The 13,279-nt window shown below is 41.5% G+C and overlaps 1 protein-coding gene across 1 annotated transcript in view; it reads right to left on the bottom strand.

Annotated features, from left to right (window-relative positions):
- The window catches only part of LOC131253319 (selT-like protein), a 41,122-nt gene extending 30,067 nt beyond the window's left edge, over window positions 1-11,055 (bottom strand). Inside the window, exons 1-2 of the mRNA XM_058254278.1 lie at window positions 10,721-11,055; window positions 10,524-10,609 (exon numbers count right to left, since the gene is read on the bottom strand). Of these exons, the coding sequence (XP_058110261.1) occupies window positions 10,524-10,609; window positions 10,721-10,903 (269 nt within the window). The 5' untranslated portion in view covers window positions 10,904-11,055. The remainder of the gene's footprint in view (window positions 1-10,523; window positions 10,610-10,720) is intronic.
- Window positions 11,056-13,279: the final 2,224 nt, after the last annotated feature.

Raw genomic sequence — 13,279 nt, 5'->3', positions numbered from 1 at the left:
AATCCAATATTACAATATGATGACAATTTTTATCTGATTTAGAGATTAAAACCGGTCTATATGGGATATCATAGATTATCTTCAATTGCATGGGCCCTTACATGCGGCGGCTTATTTCTTAAATCCGATATTAGAGTATGATGACAATTTTTATCTGAATTTAGAGATTAAAACCGGCCTATATGACTGTATTGAAAAAATGGTCCCTGATTCAAGGCAGAGGGTCATTATTGATGAGCAGATGGATAAGTTCAAAAGGGCATATGGTTTATTTGGAAAAGAGAGCAAAATTAACTAGAATGACAAAGTAATCAGGTAATTTTGTTTCTTTGAGTTTGATTGTGTGCCTATTGTTTATATAAATTATATATGATTGTGTTTTAGGTCTATGGTGGGAGAGTTACGTAGACGAGTGTCCAAAATTGCAAAAGCTAGCTATTTGTATTTTAAGTTTGACATGTAGTGCTATTGGTTGTGAGCGCAACCGGAGCATTTTTGAACAGGTGAGAGAGACATAATTGAATTCATTAATCAACTTATGAATTTACAATATAGATTGTAGTAACCAATAGCCTTATATTATTACGTTCTTAGGCTTGCAAATACATTCAAAGAAGAGGAATAGACCTGAGCAACAGAGATTGAATGTGTTCATCTTCGTAAAATATAATCTCCAACTCAAAGTCCATCATGCAAAGAGAGAGTACCAAAGGCTTGGATCCTATATGCTTATCAAATATGGAATCTGATGATGAATGGATCATGGAGAAAGAGGATCATGCATTTCCTGCAGATAGCACTTGGATGGACATAGATGAATGCTTTGCTTGGCTTGGAGGATGTGCAAGGTGTAGGCGGATCTACATCAAGACCGGATGGGCGATGTGGAATGACTCATATTCTTATTGTTTAGTCTTGTAGTCTTATAGTTATTAATTAATAGTATTACTCTTATATTATAATGAATTTTGCAATAACTACTTTGTGGGTCCTAGAAAACTTACTATTCAAAGCAAGGCAAAGGGAAAAGCGGAAGTTGTAGAAGTAGATGAGGAAGATGAGTTTATTTTGACATCAAATTCTAAAGATGAAGATGATGTTGATAATGTCATTGGTGATGAAGAGGATGATGATAGCACAGCCGATGAAGAATAGATTTGTTTGGACATCTTATTTCCTTTTGAATTATAGAAACAAGTGCATAGATATTATAATTTATACATGTAAATGGGGATGGGGAAAATGTTATTTTTTGAATCGTATAGAAAACTTACATGAACGTGGGATGGGAAAAGGGATTATTGTTTGAACTTGATTATGACATGATGATATATACATGATACGTCTTTTTGTTTTTTGTATATTGATGACAAAATGGATGATTGGTGTGTTTTTTTATTTTTTTTATTTATATACAATGTTTATATTTTTTTATGACATGTTTTATGAAAAAAAAAAAAACTTACAACTTACGATACGATATGATTCAGACCCCTTTACAATTTACGATACGATAACAATAATGGCAACATTGCATGTAACTTATGCTACATGGTATGTAGCTTACGCCTCACGCTTTAGAGGGGTGAACGCTATGCTACATGCTATTCGCTATTTAAAACACTGTTTTGGATCAAGTTGATATTTGTGTTTTCCCTTCATCTAAGTCTATGTGACCTCATGAACAACTTGTATGGAAAATAAATATCACGATGGGCCCTAGGAAGGTTTCAACAATAGGCATCATTATCTCCATTGTTTCCTATGGTGTGGTCCACTTGAGCTTTGGAACTGCCTCATTTTTTAGTTCATGCCCTAAAATGAGCCGCAAAATGAATGGACGGTGTGGATAAAACACATACTTCACGGTGAACCCCATAGAGATGGGTCACTAAGGATCATCCCTAGTGATCAGGTCAGTAGTCAATCCACGTCCACCATGGTCAACCAATAGAATATGTGTGGTTTTTGTAGGGATGATGTCACACCTTACAATCTCCGAGAGAGAAATTTACCAAATATCGCTTGGTCACTAGAATAGAAGTGTCATCAACCCAAGAAACTCTATATGGCGTAAGGTGTCTTTCTGTTTTGAGTTTCAACTTGTCGATCATGCCTTACAAAGCTACATGCATGTTGCTCCCACCATCTATGATAACCTTCATGACTCCTCCACACTTCACACGTGACACGTGTATGGAACATATTGTTCACAGCCTATCTTCTTTCTCGACTTCTTTGGATGCCATCAGAATGCACCTAACCACACATGATATCTCAAGTAGATTATCAAGCGTTAAATTATCATTTTCTGCACTTGGTTCCTCACTCTGATCTACATAGTCATCATCCATATGTCGTCTTCCTCATCATACCATCCCTCTTGTTCCTCAAGAAAATTTAAGTTTTGTATAGGACAAGGGGAGGCAAAGTGTCCTCGACCACCACACTTCAAACAGTGCTAGTGACCCAGGCCTCCGTTATGCTGGAGTGGGGCCCAAGTTACCACCAGTGCCCGTCTATTGCACGTCTTGGACCGTATTGTTGTCGCAATGGCCAGAACTGCATGGAGCCATATTTCAAGACATCGAAGCATGCAAATAACTACACGAGATGTCACCCAACTATGCTTCCTACACTTGTTGTGCAATCTAATATGCTCCATTCACGGACTTCGGCTGAACCTCTATCATCTCATTCTGTATGCTCTTCCTGAGCCCTCTACAACTACAGTAGTAAGCTACCTGCTGCACTTCAATTTCTGCCAAATCACACCTCAATGTAAGATCATAATCGTTTTAGGTGTGCTCCTCAACAGTTAGATTGTCCTGTTGTAGATCCAAAAGCTTCCTGAACATCTTAGATTCATAACCAAATGATAGAAACCTGTTTTATGTTATGTTAGTCATCATCTCCTCTAGTTTGAGATGGATTCAACGCCATCTATGCCGTTAAATCTGAGCCTTTCCTTACGGACGATCCCTGGCTCCGAACCTCTTCAAAGGCCAAACGTTATTTCGTCGTCAGCTTCGGATCGCTCCTCGCCTTTGAAAGCAGCCCCAGACAGAGAGGACGAGCTAACTTCAGAATTCTTTCTTCAGTTGTCGGAATGGGGAGACCAATCCAATGTCGGTTCTCTGCCATACTCTCCCTGCTCGGTCGATGCATGCGATTAGGCCATTGTATCCTTATTCCAAGAAGACGCTGGTAGTGGCATTCTTGAAGACGAGGCTCAAGGCATTCTGGAAGCGGAACCCCTTCAGATGCGGGTGGGGACTGTAACAGTGAGTATGGGATCTGCGCAGGTAACCGAAGAACAAAAAGCCCAAATCGCGAAATGCATTAAGAAGAAACGTTGGATAAGGGACGCCCTTGGTCACATTGGTAGGTTCATTGGCCTATCTTACGGTGACAACCCGGAATATTTCGTAGCTTTGTTTCAGTGAATCGAGGCGCGCGGTTGGCCCCTCTCAACGTCGGTATCTCCAAGAAAAGCTCACACTTGAACAAGCCACAACAGGGAACTCCAGAGCCTCCTAGCTAGTCTAAATACTACATTCTTTAGTGAGAAGGGTACGGCCAACGTTGGTCATAGGAGCAGATTAGTTGCTTAATGATCATCATGTCATGGAATATCAGAGGGGTGGGCTCCAGACAGAAGAAAAGCATGATTAAGGATATCTGCTCTAGAAGTAACGCGGACATTATCTACCTACAGGAGACCAACGTCCAATCCTTCAACGACAATATCCTTAGATCCCTCTGGAAGGTGAAAGATGGTTCTTGGGTGGCCCTGAATGCTAAAGTAGTGTGGGTGGGGTGTTAATAGCGTGGAATTCAGCTGTTTGGTCCCTGGATTAGAGCTGGATAGGTGAATTTTCAGTTTCGGTTATCCTTGTTGAGGTTAATTCCAACCGCAGCTTTCTCATCTCCTTTGTGTATGGGCCGAATCGAGTTGATCAAAGGGAAGATTTTTGGGAGGAGTTGAATGAAGCTAGGCAGAGGTTTGATGGGCCGTGGTGCACAGTCGGCGACTTCAACATCACTCGATACTCGGACGAGAAATCTACTGGGGGTAGGGTGAAAGCGAGTATGCAGTTATTTTCTGAATGGATCGATGATCAGGCGCTGATTGATTTGCCTCTGCTGGGAGCTCGATATACATGGACGAATGGTAGGACGAACCCAATCCTTGCGAGATTGGATAGGTTTCTTGTTTCAACAAAATGGATTGAAGCTTTCCCTCTTTCCTCTCAATCCTCCCTCCCAAGACCCACGTCTGATCACTGGCCGATAAAGCTCTCTATGCCTGAAGACAACTAGGGGCCAAAACCTTTCAAGTTCGACCTCGCTTGGCTAAAGATCGAAGGTTTCCCTCAGCTGATTAAAGGGTGGTGGGTAGGGTTCGAAGTAGATGGTTTCGCTGGGTTCAGAATTCTTCAAAAGCTTAAGCTCCTAAAAGTCAAGATCAATGACTAGAAAGCAGTTTTCCTTCACGCTAGAGATTGGGAAACTGAGGCTATGCTTGCTGAGCTTCAGGCGCTGGATGATGCTTCAGATGTTGCTCCTCTGTCTCCTGATTCGTGGAATAGAGGAGCCCAGCTAATCCACAACTATTCTTCGAGGGTGAGCAAAGCTGAGACTTCATGGAGACAGAAATCGCGTCATAAATGGATTGCAGAGGGGGACAAGAATACAAAATATTTTCATGTTATGGCCTCCGCGCGTGCTAGAGTCAATAGGATCAACTGCTTGGAGATCGAGGGTGAGAAGACTGAAGATTAGCAGCACATTTCAGACAAGGTTGTAGGGTATTTCAGCAAGTTATTCTACATAGAAGGCTGGCGCAGACCGAAACTTGATTTTCTTCCCTTCAATCAGATTTCTTCAGAAGAAGCACTCGCCCTGGAAGCCAAATTCTCGGGTGAGGAAGTCTTCGAAGCTGTTAAAGATATGGAAGGAGAAAAAGCCCCTGGCCCTGATGGTTTCCCGGTGGCGTTTTTTCAGTTTTTTTGGGATATGTTGCAGCCTGCAAGGAGACATCATGGATTTCTTTTCTGAATTTTACGAAAGAGGCAGGCTATCTAAGGCTCTCGGAGCGTCCTTCATTGCTCTCATTCCTAAAATCCAAGGTGTTGTCTCTCTAAAGGATTTCAAGCCAATAAGTTTGTTAGGTGGCCCTTATAAGATACTGGCTAAAGTCCTAGTTTCTAGGTTAAGAAAGGTCATGGGGAAGATTATATCGGAGAATCAAAGTGCATTCATCGTGGGAAGGCAGATCATTGATAGTGCTTTGATTGCGAACGAATGTCTTCACTCCATTCACAAATCGGGGTCCAAATCTCTGTTATGAAAGCTTGATCTTGAAAAGGCTTATGATCATGTTGATTGGGAATTCCTTCGATACATGCTTCAGTGGATGGGTTTTGGGGCTAAATGGTGTCTTTGGATTAAGGAATGTGTTAGCTCTGCCATGTTCTCCATCGTTCTCAATGGGTCCACCAAAGGCTTCTTTGGGAGTTCAAGGGGGTTGCGGCAAGGGGACCCTTTATCTCCCTTCCTTTTCCTTATCGTCGGGGAGGCCCTCTCTAGAATGCTGAAAAGAGGTCAAGAAGCTAGTATCATAGGAGGGTGTGCAATCAGAGGGATGGACGCTCCAATCTCTCGTGTCCAATTTGCGGATGATACCCTCCTTTTCTGCGAAGCTAATCAGTCTAAAATCAGCAATTTGCGCACAATAATTTGGTGCTTCGAGGCGGTGTCAGGTGTCAAAGTCAACCTCTCCAAATCCAAAATGTTTGGTGATAACATGGAAGAAGTTGAGACCTCTTTTTTTGCGGGCTCCTTCGATCGTCCGACTGGTAACCTTCCGACTACCATTGTTGGTCTTCCGTTATGCTTAGGAAAGCCTCCTAAGTTATGAATATTTCCTAGCTAGATGGAAGTGCATGTACTTATCTTTGGGGGCGTGTCTCACCATGATCAAAGCGGTCATCTCTAACTTGCCCTTATACTTCATGTCTTTGTTCTAATGTCCGAATGTCATCTTAAGCAAGCTCGAAAAACTCAAACGAGACTTCCTTTGGCATGGTAATGAAGACTAGAAGAAATTTCACTTGGTGAATTAGAAAACGGTGTGTCAGAATGTGCGCAAGGGTGGCGCAGGTGTCAGGGACCTCAGAAGTATGAACCAAGGCCTATTAGGAAAGTGGATCTGGAGGCTTGGAAATGAACCAGATACTCTTTGGAATCGTTTGATTAAGAGTAAATATGGTCAGTCTATAGGGGGTGGTGGACGAGAGACGGTTCAGCGTATAGGGCCTCGGCCCTATGGAAAGATATCTTAGGCATGAAGAGGGAGATTCAACAAGGCATTCGATTCTCCATCGGCAAAGGAGACAAAATTCAGTTTTGGGAAGATGTGTGGGTAGGGGATCAACCCCTTAAATGTGCTTTCCCAAACATCTATTGTCTAGCTCTAAACAGATACATATCGGTGGCTGACAGTTATGATATCCATGGTAATGATGTTGTGTGGAACCCTCCCATAAGAAGAAATCTCCAAGATTGGGAGATTGAAGAGGATGCGGCTCTCCTTTTGTGCATTAGCAATGGTAAACCTAAACAGGCAGACATGGACAGGTTGTTATAGATTCCAAACAAATAAGGCCTTTTCTCGATTAAATCTGTTTATAACTTTACCACCAGGATCACTCAGGTAATAGAAGAAGCTGATAAGTTGTGGAAATACAAGATCCCCTCGAAGATTGCGATTTTTGCAGGGCTATTAGGTAAGGGCAAAGTGTTGACAGTAGATAATTTGAGAAAAAAGGTATGATTTTCTTCCCAACATTTGCCTTTGCTGCATGGAAGATGCAGAATCTGTCAATCACCTGTTTATTCACTGTCCTCTCATAGGCCAGATTTGGTCTTGTATTTTTTCCTGGTTTCAACTGTCTTGGGTTCTTCCCAATTCGACAGGTCAGTTGCTTAAGGTGACAGGTCAGTTGCTTAAGGCTTGGCATGACGCTTCCTTTGGAAAGCAGAAATCTATTATTTGGAGATTATCTCTTGCGGCTATTTGGTGGGCAGTGTGGGAAGAGAGGAATGGGAGATGTTTTAGAGGGGAATCTAAAGGGCAGGATTCCATTGTGTAAAGGGTTCAGTTTTATATTTTCGAATGGGCTTCTATTGTTATCCCTCTAAAAGATTGTAATGTGCTTTTGTATGGAGCTAACTGACTCGCTATCTCAGCAGGTCGGTTGCTTCCTTGTTTTCCTTTTAATGAAAGTCTCTGTTATCTCTCAATAAAAAATAAAAAATAAAAAATAAAAGTCTCTCACCACTGAATTCCACCACTTCAAGGTTGGTCCCTTTAACTTCAATGTTGCAAACCATAAATTGGCTTCCTCTTGGCAAGCTAAAACTACTCAAAATTATTTTCCATCGACTCCAACCAATCGTGCAGAACGTCAAGATTGACACTACCACTGTAGTTTGCAATCTCCAACTCCATGCGCCTAGTTGGGTCTTCTGTGTGAGTCAATTGGGTAACTTCAATATAATCCAGATAATCACGAGGAGCTGCAAGTGCCCGTTGTCCTTGTCAAGGATATCAAGGGTTGTCAAGATCCCAAACAAGCGCCATGTTCATAACTGTAATTAGCACCATTAGTCCTCCAAGTGATAGGTGGTTGCTGATGAGTACTAGCACCTGATTCTATGCATCATTCCAATGTTGGGTGCTCCTTCAGTATTCTCTGCTGACCCGAGCGTCAGTATCATCATTCTTATGGTTGCTCTCCAGAATGATCATCTGACCTTCAATTTTCTAAAACCAGTACATCTATCTTATTTTTTTTAAAGCAACGAGGATATATAAAAATAAAGAGGAAAAACAAACAACAGAGCGAGAAAACAAATCTGCTGAGAGCAGACAAAAGCTAAAAGCCTAGAAAACACAGATCGCTATCTCTCAAACTCTGTGTTGATTGCCCATTCGATCAGAAACCTTTTGGCCCTGGAGCCAACTGCATTAGCTGAAGAAGAAGTGTCATTAAAACATCTTCCGTTCCTCTCTTCCTAAACACACCACCAGATCGCTAAAATTGACATTCTCCAAATAGCAGTTCTGATTTTTCCTAGGCTGAAACCTTGCCAGGACGATAGCAGATTGGGGGCTGAATCTGGAATACACCAGCTAACCCTGAACCGCTGGCTGAATTCGGCCCATATTTGAGAGATAAAAGGGCATTGCACCAGCAGGTGATTAACCATCTCCGCATCTCGAATACAACACAAACAGATATTGACAATCTGCATCCTCCTCTTGCTGAGGTTGTCGATGGTTAGGATTCTGTTATGCCCCACCAACCAGCCGAAGCAGATGAACTTGGGAGGAACTGTGTACTTCCATATGAATGAGGAAGCAGGGACTGGCAGATTGGATTTAGGAGCGATGAAGGAGTATAGGGATCTGACTGAGAAGGATCCGGTTTTGTCGAGCCTCCAGTTGAGTCTATCGGGCGCAGATTGGTCCGCAAGGTCTTGGAAATGCAATCTAGAAGCTCCGTGAATTCGGTAAGCTCCCAGTCATGGAGGTTCCTGGAGCATCTCACATCCCACACAATTCAGCCAGTGTTAACTGAGAAACAATCAGAAACAAAAATATTTCTGTCAGGAGCAAGCCGGTAGATGTTAGGGAAGCGATTTTTCAACAGATCTTCGCCCACCCATAAATCTTTCCAGAATCGAATAGCTGGCCCGTCGCCCAGTTCGAAGCCAATGTTCTGGAGGACTGCTTGCTTCGACTGCAGGATCCCTTTCCAAAGGTAGGAGGCTCTATAGGCTGAGGAGTCCTTGGACCAGTACATCTATTCAGTCCAATCTTTCTAAAAATTGTTTGAGTATTGAGATCCCACAATCGTAGGACTTGGAAACTGCACTTCCTGTGGGCATAAGTAATGAGTATCACAGAGGTCTTACGAAGTTATAAAAGGAAAGGAGAATAGAGATTTATGACAGCTGGTTTTGGGTCGATGTTCTGAGTGTAAGAAGGCTGAATTTTATTTGATAGTTTTTTTTAACCGATTCAGGTAGAAACCTGCCCTATGGTTGAAATTTAGGGACAGATTTTGGAGGCTGAATTTGGGCGCAATAGACTGTTTTGGGAATAGTTAATGGGAAAGTTTTGTGGACTGATTACAGTGCAACTTTCTGGACTGCTTTGGTTTCAGAAATTGGATTGCAGTGGAGCTGAATTGCACACAGATTCGGGACAGATTCAAAGGGAAGTTATTTCCAGATTTGAGGACTAAATTTGGGCAAATCAGGGATTCCTTTTCAGTTAAAATGTGGGCTGTGAATGGGATGAGATACTAAGTAGATCTGAGCTTGGCTGGGAAAATTGGACAGACTTGGGGGGGGGGGGGGCGGCAGAAGGAAAACAATAATAGAGAAAGAGAAGAGAAATAAACCCCTCCCAAGAGCATATCTTGATCTGATACCAAAAATAATGCAACTAGAATCAAATATATTGAAATTAATTGCAAACTGAAACTTAATTTACCAGGCTAGGCTCAAACATCCGGATGCACAGATGGATAAAAAGAAGAAAATACTAAGAGCAGTGCTCGATACTCTTGAAGCCTTATGCTAAAGATCACAAACCCCCTACCCTCTTATACCATAACAAAAACTCTAAGCTACTCCTATTGATGAAAAACTCATGAAAAGTCCTACATACGTATGGCCATAAGAGCCTAAAAGTCACTGAAGATTGCTATTTCTAATCTACTACAACTGGCCTTTCAAAAAGAGAAAAAGAAACACCTAAGAAGCTCAAGCGAAAGAGGAAATTACAACAAGGGACTCCTGCCATGTGTACTTAAATGTGGAGCATCTGGACCTCTTCTTGTGCACACATGTGGGGCACGCATGTGTGGGGTGAGATGTGATTGCATCATCGTCATTGATAAAAATCACCTCATTACAAACCTAACCACTTCGCAAACAGGTGGCTTAAGATGAAAGTGGCCTGTAGTCCAGATTCAATGGGCAGAACATTGACTGAATGCTTATGATGATTTCAATAGTATAATTTTTCACCTGCCTTCTACCAATGGTGTGGAAGCCTATTGACAAATTCTGATCATAGTTCCTTATGAACTTTAGGCTGTTGCCTATCTGCTGATGGGGCCACCTACCGACCAATTCCAATCATACTTCACTGCAATTTCTAGCCCATGACCTAACCTAAGGTGGGGCCACTGATCGGACAGTCTCGATCGCAGTTCCCATGCCTCAGGATCCCAAGAAGTACAATTGAGCCCTCCAAAGGGGGTGGTTCAATTCAAAGTCATATAACTAAGGACAGCCTGCATATGCATCATGCATGCCTGTTTACAAGTTAACAGCAAAGAAGAACCCATTCTGAAAGGAAAACTGACTATCCATAATCCTACGCAAACCTTAATACCCATCCAACGCCAATTAGAGAAGAGAACAAAGGTAAGGAGAGCAACCTGTAAGAGCAGGAAGAGCAGAAGCTTAGATTGATGGTGGTGCCATAGCCGACTCCATTGACGCCACCAGCTGCTTGAGGATTCTCCTGCCCAGAGAAAGCAAAAGATATTGAATTAGTTGGGGAGAGAGAGAGACACACACACACACACAGAAATGTTGGGAGGAAGAATTGAAGGGGTTTTGTTTGAATAAATACCTGAGTTGGGAAATCGGGGGTTTGCTTGAGAAGGGTGTGAGATGGGATGGGTTGGGGGTGATGGCGATGATGGTGATGTGGGTGAGGAGGGGGAGGACGAGGAGGGGCTGTGAAGAGATTGAGTATGTCCGAACAGAAGAGAAACATTGGCAGACCTACCAAAAGCAGCTGAACGCGATCCATGGCACGCAGACACAGGAAAGGCTTCCCGCTGCCGAGTTTTCTCGAGCCCTGCCTGACGATGCAAGATCGAAGACGCAATTTATTTGGGGAGAAAAACTTTGATACTCTGGCACAGTATGATGGATAATACGCAGGCACTACAAATTATCGAGACTGCGCATCGGCGTCATCACCCAGTAACTCGTTTGGAAGTTTGTATTTGAAATTTATTGGAATCCAAATCACAAATGAAGATGATTCTGAATCCTCAACTGTGTTTCGCAGCTTATAATCAAAATGCAGTGTTATCCAAAAATATCAACGCATGGAAATTCTGTAAATATGACATAGGAGCTTCGAATTTTATTCCTAAATCAACTATAATATTCTAGAATGATTGTGATAAGCCTGTTGAAATAGTTGAGTAGGCAAAAAATAATGAAATTTCAAGCTTCTAGTGGACCACAAGTAAAAGGATCACAAACGAGCATACTTGAGATGGCAGACGCTTTTTAACCATTATTTTGATCATTTTATTAATGTAATTTTAGTGATGCATTCAATGAATATATTGTTTTATTACTCATGAGCGTGCCACATTTATAATGGATCAGTAGCTTGTGGCATGTTTCTGACACGTGGACTCCTAATGAGCCAAAAAAGGCATTTCACTCCGATTACACTAGAATCAAAGTAAAGAGTAAAATTTCAAAATATATTAAAGTTGTATATTTCATTTACTTCTAATTCCATTTACTCTTAAATTCATATAGCGAAATGTCTTTTGAACCCTAAGCCTTATCCCAATTAATTGGATTGGCTACATGAATCCTATATTCCACCTTTCCACTCTCTCAAGAACCATACCTTCAGTTAAAATTTAACCCAATTATGCTATACTTGTAGTAAATTTAAAATTTTCAAATACTAAAATTAAATCATCTATATTATGCCCACTAGTAGCCCATCAAATCAACAAACCCAGCCGTCGTATGTTACCATGTCCAATTGTATGAGGGAACCGTTGGGCAATGCATGCCAGCATTCCTCTTGTTGGGATTGGATTCATGAATGCCTTCGGTCATTGTTATGGTATGTAATGAAGTAAAGCCATGGGTGTCGGTATGTTGTCATGTGCTTGGAAACTTATTTATAAACTTAGCTTTTTATTTTTTATAGATGCAAGTGAGGAAGACTCTTTTATTACTTAAGGCCCTTTTGATAAAACTTATTTTCAGCACTTGTGGTTGAATAGGGGTATTTTCAGTGATTTTCCTTGATTCAGACTATTTGGTAAATTCAAAAAAACAAGTGCATACTATATCACTCAAAAAATAGACAATTTTTAAAGTTTTCCTCCTTTGTCTAAAAACTTAACATAGAACGTAGTAAGTAATTTTCAATTAATTATTTTTTTCTTGTAAATAATAACTTTGCCCCTCCACTATAAGCTTTCCCGGCTAATTGCGCAGGGTAGAAGTCATGTTGACCTGGCAAAGCTCTTTGGCCCTATCATGATGTATGCATTATATCCACATCATTCATCCATTTTTTCAAATCATTTTAGGGCATAAGCCAAAAATAAAAGGCAGACCTAAAGCTCAAGTGGACCATACCATTGAAAATTGTGGGGATGATTAAGCCCACTGTTGAAACCTTCCTAAGGCCCACCATGATGTTTGTTTGCCATCAAATTTGTCCACAAGGTCACGTAGACCTGGATGAAGGGGAAACAAAAATATAAGCTTGATCCATAACTTTTGTGGACCCCAACAAGTTTTCAATGTTAGGAATTCAATCCCCACAGTTTTTTGTGATGTGGGGCATTCAATCAACATTGTGTCCTATAGTATGGTCCACTTTACATTTTGATCTTCATTTTTTAGTTCACACACTAAAATGGTCTGTAGAAACGGATGCACAGTGTGGATATAGAATATACACATCAAGGTATGCCCAATGGTAAGGGCTGCACCTAATCGGCTCCCTTGGGGAGGCAGATTGGGTAGTAACCCCACTAGGACGTAACAGTTAGAGATACACATTCTTATCAGGGGACCTATGGGGCCCACTATGCTGTGTGTGTTTTATCCACGCCGTCCATCCATTTTGACTGATGATTTTAAGGCATGAGCCCAAAAAGAAGGCAGATTGAAGGCTCAAGGGGACCACACCACAAGAAGCAGTGGGGATTGAATTCCTACCATTGAAAATTCCTAAGGCCCACTGTGACGTACACTACTTCCTATGGTGTGGTCCACTTGAGCCTTCAATCTGTCTCCTAAAGCTACAATATTTATTTCTTATCAAACCTATTGACATCTATGAAGGGAAAACACAAGCATTAGCTTGATCCAAGAACTTTTGTGGCCCTAAGAAGTTTTTAATGGTGGGCAT

This window comes from Magnolia sinica, chromosome 8 (assembly GCF_029962835.1).
Source record: "Magnolia sinica isolate HGM2019 chromosome 8, MsV1, whole genome shotgun sequence".
In the NCBI taxonomy this organism is placed as follows: domain Eukaryota; kingdom Viridiplantae; phylum Streptophyta; class Magnoliopsida; order Magnoliales; family Magnoliaceae; genus Magnolia; species Magnolia sinica.
Note: the sequence above shows the minus strand (reverse complement) of the source record. Positions and strands in the feature narration are given on the sequence as shown.